Here is a 16,040-nt window from a genome sequence, read left to right as displayed (position 1 = left end):
GAGTCTCCATCCTAGGCTCCTGAGGCCTTCTGCCTAGCTGTTATCTTGGGACTCCTTTTGCTGTTCTTCTGTCTTTCCCCCTGTTTCTCAGATCCCCTGTCTTCCTTTTTCTGGTTTACATCCTCATTTAGCTGGAATACAACCTCCATTAGCTTCCTGAGGAAGGGTGCCTAGGAGTAAACTTTGAGTCTTTGCATGTCTATAAATGTCTTAGTTCTTTCCTGACATATGACTGAGAGTATTTCTGGATTTCAAATTCTAGGTTTGAATCATTTGCCTTTATAAATTTGAAGACATGGTTTCATTGTCATCTGGCCACTAATATTGTGTAAGTCTGGATGCTACTTTAAGTCCTGTTCCTTTGTAGATAATCTCTCCCCTCTTTTTTTCTCTAGAAGCTTTTAGGGAATCTCTGTCCGTGAAACTTCATGACCATGTGGCCCTTCTTTCATTCGTTATGATGGGCACTTTCTAGTCCTTGTCAAGCTGGAAACTAATACTTTCAGACATGGGAAATTTTCCTGTATTATTATTTTATTTATTTATTTATTTTTAAATTAATTAATTAATTTATTTATTTTTGGCTGTGTTGGGTCTTCGTTTCTGTGCGAGGGCTTTCTCTAGTTGCGGCGAGCGGGGGCCACTCTTCATTGCGGTGCATGGGCCTCTCACTGTCGCGGCCTCTCTTGTTGCAGAGCACAAGCTCCAGACGCGCAGGCTCAGTAGTTGTGGCTCACGGGCCTAGTTGCTCCGCGGCATGTGGGATCTTCCCAGACCAGGGCTCGAACCCGTGTCCCCTGCATCGGCAGGCAGATTCTCAACCACTGCACCACCAAGGAAGCCCTTTATTTTTTATTTTTATATTTTTGGCCATGCCACGTGGCTTGTGGGATCTTAGTTCCCCAACCAGGGACTGAACCCGGACCCCTGCAGTGAAAGCGCCAAGTCCTTACCACTGGACCACCAGGGAATTCCCTATTTTTATTTCTTTTATTGAAGTATAGTTGATTTACAATGTTGTGTTAGTTTCAGGTGTACGACAAACTGATTCAGTTATATATATATATATATATATTCTTTATCAGATTCTTTTCCATTATAGGTTATTATAAGATGTTGAATATACTTCCCAGTGTCATACAGTAGATCCTTGTTGTTTCTCTATTTTATATATAGTAGTGTATATATGTTAATCCCAAAATCCTAATTTATCCCTCCCCTGCCCCTTCCCCTTTGGTAACCATAAGTTTGTTTCTATATCTGTGAGTCTGTTTCTGTTTTATTTATGTATGTATGTATGGCTGACTGCGTTGGGTCTTCTTTGCTGCGCGCGGCCTCTCTCTAGTTGCGGTGAGTGGGGGCTACTCTTTGTTGCGGTGTGCGGGCTTCTCATTGTCGTGGCTTCTCTTGTTGTGGAGCATGGGCTCTAGGCACGCAGGCTTCAGTAGTTGTGGCACATGGGCTCAGTAATTGTGGTTTGCGGGCTCTAGAGCTCAGGCACAGTAGTTGTGGTGCACGGGCTTAGTTGCTCCGCGGGATGTGGGATCTTCCCAGTCCAGGGCTCGAACCCATGTCCCTTGCATTGGCAGGCAGATTCTTAACCACTGCGCCACCAGGGAAGCCCTCTGTTTTGTAAATAAGTTCATTTGTATCATTTTTTTAGATTCCACATATAAGTGATATCATATGATATTTATCTTTCTCTGTCTGACTTACTTCACTTAGTATGATAATCTCTAGGCCCATCTATGGGTTACTGCAAATGGCATTATTTCATTCTTTTTATGGCTGAGTAATATTTCATTGTATATATGTACCACATCTTCTTTATCCATTCCTCTGTCGATGGACATTTAGGTTGCTTCCATGTCTTGGCTATTGTAAATAGTGCTCCTATGAATATTGGGGTGCATGTATCTTTTCGAATTAGAGTTTTCTCCAGATATCTGCCCAGGAGTGGGATTGCTGGATCATATGGCAACTCTATTTTTAGTCTTTTAAGGAACCTCCATACTGTTCTCCATAGTGGCTGCACCAATTTACATTCCCACTGACACTGTAGGAGGGTTCCCTTTTCTCCACACCCTCTCTGCCATTTATTATTTGTAGACTTTTTTAAAAATTGGAGTATAGTTGCTTTACAATGTTGTGTTAGTTTTTGCTATACAGCAAAGTGATTCAGTTACACATATATATATAGCCACTCTTTTTTAGATTTCCTTCCCGTTTAGGTCACCACAGAGCATTGAGTAAAGTTCCCCGTGCTATACAGTACATTCTCATTAGTTATCTATTTTATATATAGTATTTGTAGACTTTTTGATGATGGCCATTCTGACTGGTGTGATGTATTATTTCTTTAATTACTTCCTCTCATTTTCTATGTTCTCTCTATACCTCCTATTATTTGGATTTTGGACTTCATGAATTGATTCTGTAATCTGCTGCTCATTCCTCTTCTATTTTCCATCTCTTTTCCCTTTTGTTCTTCTTTTTGTGAAATTTTCTTGAAATAAATGCCAACATTTTTATTGACTTCTTTTCTACCACCTTTTAATTTTCAAAAGCTTTTGCTTGTTCTCTGATTGTTCCTTTTGTACAGCATCTTCTTTTTTTTAGTAATGTAATATATATATATATATATACACATATATATATATATCTCATATATATATATTTTTAAATCTTGCTTTTGCCTTTTTTTTTCCTGTTTTTTGAATTATCTGCTTCCTTCAGGGATTTTTTTTTCCTGTTTGTTTTGGGTATTGTCTTTTGCAATGAAGGCTTTAATCAAATAGCTGGTGGTAGTTGCCTGACTGTTCATGTTTAAGCATGAGGCTTTAAATTGATTGGCAATTCAGCTTGAGTGGTTTGTTGATTCTTGGCTTCACTGCTGGTGCTTGTGGGTGGGGGCCCATGTCTCTCTCTTGGGAGGTCATTACTCTGGGACTATTCGGTTTCTTGAGAGAACTTACATTGAATCTTCCTGTTTCCACCCCTCTGCCACTACTCCGCCTGGTATTACCTGGTATTTGTGTGTTCATTTTCTCCTAAGGAAAAAAAAAAAAATCCCCAACCTCCTGCTACAGAAGGATAGAGGTTTTTTGTAGGATGAGGTTGTTTACCAGTTTTATGTCCAGACTTTCAACCAAACCCTGTTTTTAGCCCTGTACCTTATCCCATCTCTGCCTCCTTGCACTTCAAGTTTGAGCCTTTCCAGGCTTGTGTGGAGCAGATAAGCCTTACCTCTCATCAGGTCCCCCTTTGTAGGCAATCCGGATGTAGCTTCCTTCATCTTGCTAAGTCAGTTGCCATTCCAGTCTTTTATCTGGTTTACTCTTGTTGTCTTCTCTCCCATTATCTCTGTTATTTCTTTCATTTATTCATTCAACAAGTACAATTGAGTACCTACAAGTGCCAGGCACTATTCTAGGTGCTTAGGATACAATAATGAAGAAAATATCCCTTCCTTTGTGGAACTTATATTTTAGTGGGGGGAGACAGATTTTTTTAAAAAACATAATAAAGTAAATTATATAATATGTTAGAAGGTGATAAGTGCAGTGCTGGTCCGAATGTTTCTGTCCCTCCAAATTTCATATGTTGAAATCCTAACCCCCAAGGTAATAGTATTAAGAGGTTGGGGCCTTTGGGCGGTGCTTAGGTCATGAGAGTGGAGCCCTCATGATTAGGATTAGTGCCCTTATAAAAGAGGCCCCAGAGAACTAGCTTGTCCATTCTTTTTATTTATTTGTTTGTTTGTTTTTTAAATTTTTTTGGCTGTGTTGGGTCGTCTTTGCTGTGCATGGGCTTTCTGTAGTTGTGGTGAGCGGGGGCTACTCTTCCTTGCGGTGCGTGGGCTTCTCATTGTGGTGGCTTCTCTTGTTACAGAGCACGGGCTCTAGGCACGCAGGCTTCAGTAGTTGTGGCATGTGGGCTCAGTAGTTGTGGCTCATGGACTCTTGAGCGCAGGCTCAGTAGTTGTGGTGCACGGGCTTAGTTGCTCCACGGCATGTGGGATCTTCCCGGACTGGGGCTCAAACCCGTCTCCCCTGCACTGGCAGGCAGATTCTTAACCACTGCACCACCGGGGAAGCCCCTAGCTTGTCCATTCTGCCGTGTGACGTTCCAGTGAAAAGACAGCAGCTGTCATTGAGGAAGCTGTCACCAGACACTGAATCTGCCGGAACCTTGATTTTGGATTTCCCAGTCTCCGGAACTGAGGAATTTTTGTTGTTTATAAGTCACCCAGTTTATCGTATTTTTGTTTTAGCAGTGCAAACAGACTAAGACAAATGCCATGGGAAAAATGCAGCAGGATAAGGAGGATGAGAAGTCATAAGTTTGGGGGAAATGCGGGTTGTAATTTTAAATGGGATCAAGTTAGGCTTCATTGAGAAGGTGATATTTGAATAAAGCAGTAGTTCTCAACTGGGATTAGTTTTGCCCTACAGGGGACATTTAGCAATGTTGGAGACATTTTTGGTTGTTACCACTGGGGGATGGTTGGACGGTGCTACTTGTATCTGTCTAGTAAGTAGAGGCCAAGGATGCTGTTAAACATCCTGCAGTGCACAGGACAGCCCCCCACAACACAGAATTGACAATAGTGCCAAGGTTGAGAAACTTTAGAATTAAGACTTAAAGGAAATGAGGGTGTCAGCCATGTGGAGGTCTGAGGGAAGAGCATTCTAGGCAAAGAGAACAGCCATGGCAAAGGCCCTAAGGAAGGAGTATGGCATGCTTTCTGGAGGAACTGAAGGTAGACCCAGAAGAGTAATAGGAGAAGAGGTAGGATAGTTAATGGGGACCAGATCATGTAGTGCCTCAGAGGTCATTGTTGGGACTTTGGCTTTTATTCTGAGCTATTGGAGGTTTTGATTGGGGGGGGCATCTCATGATATGATTTAGGTTTTAAACAGGATCACTCTGGCTATTGTATTGTGTATGGATTGTTGTAGGGAAAGGTAGAAGCAGGGAGAGACTAGTTAGGAGGCTCATGTGATAATCCAGATGTGAGATGATATAGCCCAGTGGGAGCAGCAGTGGAGGTGGATATATCTTGAAGACAGAACCGCAGGATTTCTTGATTGATTGAGTGAAGGTATAAGAGAAAGAGAGGAGTGAAAAATGGCTCTAGGTTTTTGGGAGGAGAAAGTGGAACAATGGAGTTACTAACTACGGAAATGGAAAAAGCTGTGGCAGAGCAGATTTGAGCAGGGGGAGGTGAGTAGCTCAATTTGGACATGTTGCATTGAGATACCTATTAGGCATCTGAGTGGGTATGTTAAATAGGTAGTTGGATCTATTAGGATGAGGTTCAAGAATTAGAAATCTTGGAGTTGTTAACATGTAGATGTTATTTAAAATCATGAGACTGGAAGAGATGACCAAGGGAGTGAGAGTAGATAGAAAGAGAACAGGAACATGGACTGAGCCCAGGGGCATTCCCATTTTAAGAGGTCTGGGAGGAGAAGAGGAACCGGTAAAGGTGACTGAGAAGGGGCAGCTAGTGAGGTCAGGGGAAACCGGGAGAGTGTGGGATCCTGAAAGCCTAGTGAAGACAGTGAACTGAGGAGGAGGGGCTCATCAGCTGTGCCAGTGCTGCTGGTAGGTCAAGTAAGATGAGGAGTGTGAATTGACCTTTGAACTGCATGACATGGAGGTCGTTGGTGACCATAATGGGAGCTGTTTAGGTGGAGTGGTGGGGACCTGATTTGAGTGGGTGAATAGAAGGAGAGGAATGGGAGGCAGTGAATATAGACAGTTCTTTTGAGGAGCTTTGCTACAAAGAGGAGCGGAGAAATGGAACAGTGGCTGGAGGGGAAAGTGGGTTCGAGAAGGTTACTTTTCTTTTTAAAGGTGGGAGAGTTAGAAGAACATGCTTGTGTATTGATGGGAATGATCCAGTAGTGAGGGAGGAAAATGATGCAAGAGAGAGAGAAGGGAGAATTGGTGGATCGATGAGTTTAAATACGTTTATGTCTTTTTTATTCCTTTATTTCATTTTAGTAGGATTTTTAAGAGGAATAGTCTGTTATTTTAACCAGAAGGCCCTTTTACTCTTTTTTTTTTTTTTAATTTTATTTATTTATTTATTTATTTATGGCTGTGTTGGGTCTTCGTTTCTGTGCAAGGGCTTTCTCTAGTTGCGGCAAGCGGGGGCCACTCTTCATCGCGGTGCGCGGGCCTCTCACTATCGCGGCCTCTCGTTGCGGGAGCACAGGCTCCAGACACGCAGGCTCAGTAGTTGTGGCTCACGGGCCTAGCCGCTCTGCGGCATGTGGGATCTTCCCAGACCAGGGCTTGAACCCGTGTCCCCTGCATTGGCAGGCAGATTCTCAACCACTGCGCCACCAGGGAAGCCCCCTTTTACTCTTTTTAAAAATTTTATTTTATTGAGGTATAATTGACATGCAACATTGTGTAAGTTTAGGGTGTACAGTGTGTTGATTTGATACATTTATACAGTTGACCCTTGAACAACACGGGGGTTGGGGCGCTGACCCTCTGCACAGTTGAAAATGCAGCTATAACTCTGTAGCTGGCCCTCCATATCCTTGGTTTTCCCATATCTGCGGTTCCATGTCTCGAGTTCAACCAACCCCAGATTCAACCAACCGCAGATTGTGTAGTAATGTAGTACGTATTTATTGAAAAAAATCCGCATGTAAGTGGACCCACACAGTTCAAACCCATGTTGTTCAAGGGTCAACTGTATATTGCAATATGATGCTTAGGCATTCCCATGTAAGAATAGGAGTTTCAGGCTCTATTTTATAAATGAAGAAACCAAAGCCTTGGATCATACAGTGGAGAAGCTGTACTTCATATTTACTTACCCATTATCTTCCAGGTCAGACTCAGTTTTTCAGTTCCTATCCTTCTAGGACCTCAAAGACATTTGAATCTTCTTCCAGAAAACATTCCTTTCCAACCAGCAAGTAAACGACAGTTGAACCAGTCTTTCTTTAAATCACCAACTTCAAAATTTGGAAAAAAAAATTTGGAAAAATATGTTCTTTATAGTTAAGCATCTTATGTTGCATTTATATGAAATTATAGCAGAAGTGGTCAAGTGCACCCTTAATTGATTTTTACCCTCTCAAGTGGCACTGTTTTTTGGTGTAACTCTCCCTTCCATGCACTATTTTGGGTTTGTGTGAAAATACAGTGGATCCAGAGCCCACGCATTATGAAAACAAGAGGACCTAGTAAATCAGATAGTGTGTCCTGTTGTGGCAGCAACTGGCTTGTGTTTGAAGTTTGGCTGTAAGGATTTTTGATATCTCAACACTGAATCAGGATTGCTTTTGACCTGTATTTACCAGGGGAAGATGAAGGATCCAACTAAGCTAGTTGGCACCTGGTTATATGAAGAAATATAGAAACAATGGGCTTACATCAGGAAGTTATAAGTAAGAATGGAATTATAGCAGCTTAGTAGTATATTAGGAATTGCTGCCAGGAGGAATTCACAGAAATGGATGATTATTGTATTCCACATTGTGTACACAATAAGCTGAGATTCTTCATACAGATACCTTTGCTGTTCTTTCATGCCTTCTTTCAATAGTAATTATTGAGCACTGGTTATGTGCTAGACTCAGGATACAACTCTGAGCCTTCATGGAGCATACTTTTTGGGCTGTCATGGATAGGATCCCTCAGTAAGGTTGCAGGGCAGTGATCATGTTTCTTATATCACTGCATTAGTTTGCTAGGACTGCTATAACAGAATCCCACAGACTGGGTGGCTTAAACAACATAAACTTATTTTCTCACAGTCCCGGAGGCTGGAAGTCCAAGATCAGGGTGTCAGCAGGTTTGGTTTCTTCGGAGGCCTCTCTCCTTGGCCTGCAGATGGCTGCCTTTCTGCTGTGTCCTCATGTGGGCTTTCCTCTGTGCACGTGTGCATCCCTGATGTTTCTGTGTATCCAAATTTCCTCTTCGTATAAGGACAACAGTCAGATTGGATTAGAGCCCACCTTAACTGCCTCATTTTAACTAATCACCTATTTAAAAGCCCTATTTCCAAACACAGTCACGTTTTGAGGTACTAGGGGTTAGGACTTCAATGTATGAATCCTAGGGGGATGCAGTTCAGCCCATAACACTCTCCTCTGGACCCCCAAAATTCATGTTCTTCTCACACGCAAAATACATTCACCCCCATTCCAACAGCCCAAAATTCTTAACACATTCCAGCATCAACTCTAAGTCCTAAATCTCATCTAAATGAAGTGTGGATGAGAGGTATCAGTCAAGGTATAATTCATCCTAAGACAGAATTAGCTGTGAACCAGTGAAGCTGGACAAATTATCTGCTTCCCAAATACAGTCGTAGGACAGGCATAGGATAGACACTCCCATTCCAAAAGGAACAAATCAGAAAGAAGAAAGGGGTCATGGGTCCCAAGCAAATCTGAAACCTAGCAGGGCAAATTCCACTAAATTTTAAGGCTCGAGAATAATCCTCTATGGGTTGATACTGTCCTCCAGGCCCACTGGTGTGGTGGGCCCACTGGGGTGGCAGCCTGGCCGACTGAAACCACAGCATTCGGACCCACCCTAATGGCCTCATTTTAACTTAAACACATCTTTAAAGACCTCATCTCCGAATCTGGTCACATTCTGAGGTACTGAGGGTTCAACATATGAATTTGTGTGTGGGGGGGGATACACTTCAGCCCATAACAGTCGCTCAGCATGAATAATGAGCTGTCAAACTTTGTTAGTTTTGCCTGTGTAATAGTACTGTTTTCTTCCTAGTACTACGAAGTATTCCTTCGACAGTCCCCATTGGAGCCCTGCCTTCTGTTTCCTGAAGGTGGGTACTGGCGTGAGCTCATAGCCCACACCAATAGCCAAGGGCACACAATGGCCATCATCACTTTCCATCCCCGGGAATTAAGGCAGGTGAGACTCAAAGGATGATAAGGAGCAGCTTCTATAGCAACCCTTACTATCAATATGCTGCAGTTGGTATTTGGAGGTTTCAGGGCAGATAGCAGAAGCAACGCATCCATGGAGTGTATGGGTTGGAAAGAAGGGTTGGGGATGATGAGGAGGAGATGGCAAGAATCCTGTTAACCATGCTGCTGGCATAATGAAACCAAAGAGACTGAGGCTAGGTTACCAAGTTAATTATCATGTGAGGACTCCTGAGGATTTTCACAAGAACTTTGCCCACGGAACTTATTAGGTGTTCTGCTGATTCCAGAAGCCAATTTAACAGAGACTAGAATATGGTCAGAATTTCATAATCCACATAATACTTTTACATTTGTAATGCACTTAGAGCTTTCAAACATGCCTGTATCAAAATATCCTAATACTTATGTGATCATCTCAAGCAACTTGTGAAGTAGGCTGGAGAGGGAGAGGTATTGTTCCCTTCATTTCACAGCTGAGCAAATGGTACCAAGGTTAAAGAGCTAGTAAATAGCAAAGCTAGGGCTTGAACCCAGGTCATTGATTCCTGGCCTTTTAACTCTATAGCTCCAACATAGTTTATTGTCATATGTCTTTGTGTCAAGCTAATGGACAGGGCTCTCTGTAGTGACGTAAGAATTTTAAAACATTCAGAACTCGAAGAAAGGATTTAGTTACCATGCTCATTCTGTTCCGTGCCCTTTCTTTCCTTTCTCTTAGGACGCGTGTCTTCTGAGGTGGTATTTGGATGGGTGGATGGGATATTTGAAGTAGAGAAGTATGAAAGGAATTGAAAGGTTATTGCTTGTTCGTGATGGAACAAAAGCTGAGTTTAGCTCCTAGGTTACAACAAGAATAACTCTCACACTTTCTTTAGAGAACTATTAAAGAGGCTCAAACCAGAGAAAGTGCCATGTCTATTGTATAGCATTTGTCAAAAGCCAATAAGCAAAGCAGTGCTTCTGCTGAGATGTGAAAATAGCTTTCTTTTTGGTCCTACAGAACATTGCTTTAAGTGTTATCTATAATAGGATTTGAGTAATGTGCCTTCTTGTCTGACTACTGCAGGGCTGATTACCATAGAGCTTGGAGAGAAAATTTGTCAGAGATGGGTTTTTGCTTGACTCCTGATTTTGTGGTCTGGGCAGGAGGAGCTCTGTGTTGAGAAGGAGACTGTAAAGAAGTTTTTCACCAAAGGGTCAGGAGCAGTCTGTGACTTGACATCACTTTACTTCCAGGAAAGGTAAACCTGGGACAGCCCAACAGCAAGCCGGAGTCTGATGGCTTGCCATAGTCTGGGTTGTGGATTACTGAGGCAGCGCTGCTGATGGCCAAGTGTTTGCATGTACCTCCATCCCCTGAGAGGGGAACTCCTCCAGAGCTCTCAGGGCCATGCCATGGAGGCTTTGTCTCCTAGCTGAGATGCTGGGGCCTCCCTCTCCAACCAACCACTAGAGATAGGTTGCCCTGCCATTCCAAGGTGCTTTCTTCTTTTATTCTTTTCTAGTGCTATGACCCGTTGCAGCCATCAGCAGTCCCCCTACCAGCTCCTATTTGGGGAGCCCCACATCTTTGAAGATCTCCTGGGGTTGAAGATCCGCATCTTTCCAGATGCCTTTTTCCAGGTTAACACGGCTGGTGCAGAGATGCTGTATCGGACTGTGGGGGAACTGAGTGGAGTGAACTCTAACACCATCCTCCTTGACATCTGCTGTGTAACTGGCAAGTGGCAGCCCAGGGCAGAATCAACATGCAGCTTATCTCCCCAACACCATCCACGCAGCACCCAGGGCCCTTGCAGCCGAGGTGGGGAGGTGGTGGTAGTCGTGCAGGTATAACCTCATTGGTAATACCCTAAAATACCCTCCTCTTATTCTCTCCTACTTCCCCAGGTGTGATGGGCCTCTCTCTGGCTCAGTATACCTCCCAGGTCCTTGGGATTGAGTTGATGGAGCAAGCAGTAGAGGATGCCAGGTGGACTGCAGCCTTCAATGGTACACTGCTCACATTCTGGGGAGAAATTAAGAGCTGTAGTTGTCCTGTACTGTGGGAACGGTTCTGTGGGAAAGGACATCTACTGTATCCACGACTGGGGAGGAAGGGAAGGTGTTCTGGAGTGCTCAGAGTTGGATCCTGATGACTTTCTAAAAGAGGTCCCCCCTTTTTTTTTCTTTTTTTTTTTTTAAAAAATGAAGTATAGTTGATTTCAATGTTGTGTTAGTTTCAGGTATACAGCAAAGTGATTCAGTTATATGCATATATATATATGTATATGTACTTTTTCAAATTATTTTCCCTGGGCTTCCCTGGTGGCGCAGTGGTTGAGAATCCTCCTGCCAATGCAGGGGTCACGGGTTCAGGCCCTGGTCCAGGAGGATCCCACATGCCGCGGAGCAGCTGGGCCCATGTGCCACAACTGCTGAGCCTGCGCTCTAGAGCCCGCAAGCCACAACTACTGAAGCCTGTGCTCCGCAATGGGAGAGGCCACAGCAATGAGAGGCCCGCGCACCGCGGCGAGGAGTGGCCCCCGCTCACCGCAGCTAGAGGGGGCCCGTGCACAGCAACAGGGACCCAACACAGCCAAAAATAAATAAATAAATTCATTAAAAAAATTATTTTCCCTTATAGGTTATTACAAAATATTGAGTAGAGTTCCCTGTGTTATACAGTAGGTCCTTGTTGGTTACCTATTTTATATATAGTAGTGTGTATATGTTAATCCCAAACTCCTAATTTATCCCTCCCTAATCTTTTTTTTTTTCTATCCGGAAAAAGCCTAAGGGAAGGAATAAGCCTAGCTGATAGGAAGGGAACTTGGCAAAACTTTGAATAATATAGAAGAGCCTTCTTGACATTAGACTCATGAGGCATCATAACAATACAGTAGGTTTCAAACTATTTTTAGCAAAAGGACCTTTTCTTTGAACAAAGTCTTAGGCCAAACTGCAACATAGGAAAAAGATTTTCTTTCCCCTCTACCTCACCTCTAGACAGCTCCTGAGGCTCCATGTGAAAGCCTCCAATATAGCAGAAGGAGCACCTGAGTTATAGTCAAGGTTCTCTTCTTGGTATAGGGCCTTATGTGCTGTGTGAGTCACTAAGTTGTAAAATAACACATCTAGTCTCTCAAGCTGAAAGGCCTACACAGATATTGCAAGGGAAAGCGCATTGGAAAAAATGAAGCAGGTCCAAAGGCATTTCTGTCATTGTTATGCAGAAGTATGTTAGATCCAAAGGGAAGATGGCAGAGCCCTCCCTGCTTTCTGTATGTTTCTATAAAGCTGAAGCTCCCCACCCCCAACTGCTTGGCTTGCATTTTGAGTTATGGCATGTGGGCCTCTCTTTTGCAGGCATCACCAACTGTGAATTCCACACCGGTCGAGCAGAGAAGATTTTGCCACAGCTACTAAAGTCAAAGGAAGATGGGCAGTTAATTGTTGCTGTAGTGAACCCGGCCCAGGCGGGACTGCGTAAGGATGACTAGCTTTCCTGCTACAGAGCTAGTTAGGTATTCCCATGATGTCCACCAGCTTTGGTCTCTCGTTTCTACACCATGTTAAGGCTGCTCTCAGTGAGCTGGCTCTGAACCTGCTTCTCTATTCCTAACCAGTCCTATGTGCCAGCCAGTTGCAAGTTTGCGATAACCTGGACCATGATAGTTTAATTATATTAATAGCAATGTGTTTCTTCCTTTAGATTACCAGGTGGTTCAAGCCATTCGAAACTGCGGAGCCATCCACATACTAGTTTTTGTTTCCTGCAAGCCCCATGGTGAAACCACAAGGAACATCATTGAGTGAGTCTTGACTTTGTTTTTAAATTATGTTTTCCTGATGGTCAAAGTAATCCTTATTGTTATGCTTATTGTGCAGAATTTGGAAAGTGTACAAAGTGTAAAGAAAGAAAAAAGTCATACTGTCATCAAGAGTCAATTATAGGGCCAGGTCTTGGATGAGGCAAATAAAGCAACCCACATCAGGTACAAAATTTAAGAGGATGCCCCAAATCTTAGTAATCAAGATGCATTTTTAATGCAGTATTTTCAAGAATTAAATTGTCCAGAATATCTGTGAACAAAATATTAAGTTTTTTAAAAAAGTGAGATCCACTCCTGTACTTGCTAAGCCACGCCTCAGTCACCTTACTCTAGTCCTGGCCCTAGTTCCAATAAAACTGTATTTATAAAAGCAGGCAAAAAAAATAAAAAAAATAAAAATAAAAAAAAAGCAGGCAGCCAGCCTGCCAACCATAATTTTACAATTTGATTTTCCAAATTATTACATCAAGATATCATTTGTCTTGATTACTGAGTTTTTGGCACCCTCTTAAATTGTGCACCCATGGGGAATGCCTTCTGCTTCACTCCCAGTTCTAGCCCTGGTCAATTATTTTGATTTTTGAAATGTTTTCTTCTTGTAATCTCTCTCTGTTTTTTACATAAGTAACACAATTTCTTTGTAATATTCGAACAACATAGGTGGATATAAAGTACAGATGAGGGAATTCCCTGGCGGTCCAGTGGTTAGGACTCTGCACTTTCACTGCCGAGGGCCTGGGTTCAAGCCCTGGTCCGGGAATTAAGATCCCACAAGCTGCGTGGCACAGCCAAAATAAATAAATTAATAAATAAAGTACAGATGAAATACCTAGATGAAACAAGTGAGATTTGAAGGAAATAAATTGAGCTTTCAAGTCAGTGAGCTAGAAGAACAATAAAGCTCACGAAAACTGAAGGAAGAAATAAATAACATTTTAAAAATCCAGAAATTAATGAACTACAAAGGCAAGGCAGAAATAGAGACACAGAAATAGAGAACAAACGTATGGACACCAATGGGTGGAAGTGGGTGGGGGGATGAATTGGGAGATTGGGATTGACATATATACACTAATATGTATAAAATAGATAACTAATAAGAACCTGCTGTATAGCACAGGAAACTCCACTTTGCTGTACAGTAGAAACTAACATTGTAAAACAACTACACCCCAATAAAAAAAAAACAAAAAACCAAAAAACCTATAGACTCAACAAATAAACCAGAAGGTGTTACTGGAAGAAGAAAATAAAATAGATAAGTAAACCTAATCAAGAATATAAAGTCTTAAATGAGAAAAAGGAGCATAACTATAGATATGAAGAAATTTTTAAAAATATAAGAAAGTACTTTGTATAACTCCTTCCTAATACGTTTGAAAACCTAGATGAAATGGGAGATTTCCCAGAAGAATGCAAATGGCTAATATTAACTCTAGAAGCTACAGTAAACCTAAACACACCAGTACCCATGGGAAAAAATTGAGAAAGTTGTCAAAGAGCTTCTTCTACCCAAAATAAAATCATGAGGCCCATATATTTTCACAATTACTTCCTTATCGTTTCCTGCATACTCTTCCAGTTGTCCTTTATTTTTATTTTCATTTTACAGTTTAAAAATGTTTTTGTATACATGTCATGAAGGTGGCATCTCAAATCAATGGGGAACAAATGAACTATTTAATAGATGGTGGTGGACAACTGGGTAGCTAAGGCAAAAAAAAAAAAAAAGGTTGGATCTATATCTCATGCTTCAGACCAGGATAAATTGCAGAAGAGTTAAGAGATTTAAGTGTAAACGGGGGAAATCATAAATGTACCCTAGGAAATCAGAGAATTTTTTTCATGATCTTGGAGTGCAGAAGCCCTTTCTAACTATGAAAATTCAGAAGACATATAATAAAAGGTTGTTAAATTTGGCTACATAAAACAAAACTTCCTTCGTTACACCATACACAGAAACGAATTCAAAATGGATCATAGAAGTAAATGTAAGAGCTTGAAACATGGGAGTAAATCTTTGTGAACTTGGGTTAGGCAAAGCCTTCTTACATATAACATCAAAGACCCAAGGAACAGCTACAAGAAAGTGTGTGTGTGTGTGTGTAATTGAACATCATCAAAGTTAAAAAAACTTTTTGTGCTGCAAATGATACCATCAAGAAAGTGAAAAGATGAAAAGACAACCCACAGAATGGAAGAAAAGATTTGAAAATCATTTACCTGATAAGGGACTGGTATCCAGAAGCCAGACACAAAAGGCCACTTATTCCGTTTATAGGAAAATGTCCAGACTAGGCAAATCTCTAGAGACAGACAGTAGATTTATGGTTGTCTAGGGCTTAGGGTGGGGGGTTTCGGGAGAAATGGGGAGTGACTGCTAAGGAGTTAATGAAAATATTCCAAAATTGATTGTTGTGATAGATGCATAACCCTGTGAATATACTAAAAACCACTGAACTGAATAAGTGGTTGAGCTGTGTGAATGATATTGCAATAAAACAGTTTTAAAAATCAATAACTTGCATGATAAAAAGCACCAAAAGCAAAGAGAGGAAACAACGTACAAACTGGAAAAAAATTTGCAGTTCATATTACAAAGACTTTTTTCCTTAATTTATAATGAACTCCTGGAAATCAGTAAGAAAAACAACAACAGCCCAAAAGAAGAATGAATGCAAGATATAAAAAGAAAACATAAATGTGTTTATGAACCATGAAAGGATGCTCAGTCTCTTCCATTATAGTGGAAATGCAGATTAAAAGTACCCTGAGATACCACTTTTTGTATCTCAGATTGGCAAAAGTTCCAAAGTTTGATAATGCACTGTTGGCAATACTATGGGGAAACATGAATTCTAAAAAATTACTGGTCAGAGTGTAAATTGGCACTATCCCATGGAGGGAAATTTAGCAATATAGATTAAGATTATAAATGTATATATACCTTTTGACCCAGTAATTCCATTCCTGAGGCTTTATCCTACAAATATACTGACACACATGTAAAATGACATGCATTGATTGATTGATTGATTGCAATATTGTAACAGCAAATGATGAGATATCCTAAAAGTCCATCAGTGAGGAACTAGTTAAATCAAATATGCTATATCCATACAATGGAATACCATGCTGCTATAAAACAGAATGAAGATGTTCTCTGTTTACTGATGTGGAAAGACCTCTAAGGTACGTTATTTTCTGTTAACAACTTTATTGAGATATAACTCACATATCATAAAATTCAACCTTAATTAAAATGTACAATTCAAAGGTTTTTGGTACA

General features: G+C 41.4%; 1 protein-coding gene across 1 annotated transcript in view; it reads left to right on the top strand.

The window, feature by feature from the left end:
• LOC118889113 (XK-related protein 2-like) overlaps positions 1-16,040 on the top strand; it is a 108,386-nt gene that overhangs the window by 14,483 nt on the left and 77,863 nt on the right. The window contains exons 8-13 of the mRNA XM_036840768.1: positions 8,773-8,919; positions 10,083-10,177; positions 10,442-10,656; positions 10,827-10,928; positions 12,285-12,404; positions 12,631-12,730. Of these exons, the coding sequence (XP_036696663.1) occupies positions 8,773-8,919; positions 10,083-10,177; positions 10,442-10,656; positions 10,827-10,928; positions 12,285-12,404; positions 12,631-12,730 (779 nt within the window). The remainder of the gene's footprint in view (positions 1-8,772; positions 8,920-10,082; positions 10,178-10,441; positions 10,657-10,826; positions 10,929-12,284; positions 12,405-12,630; positions 12,731-16,040) is intronic.

Source organism: Balaenoptera musculus, chromosome X (genome assembly GCF_009873245.2).
Source record: "Balaenoptera musculus isolate JJ_BM4_2016_0621 chromosome X, mBalMus1.pri.v3, whole genome shotgun sequence".
In the NCBI taxonomy this organism is placed as follows: Eukaryota; Metazoa; Chordata; class Mammalia; order Artiodactyla; family Balaenopteridae; genus Balaenoptera; species Balaenoptera musculus.
The sequence above is the reverse complement of the archived record's forward strand: the minus strand, read 5'-3'. Positions and strand labels throughout refer to the sequence as shown.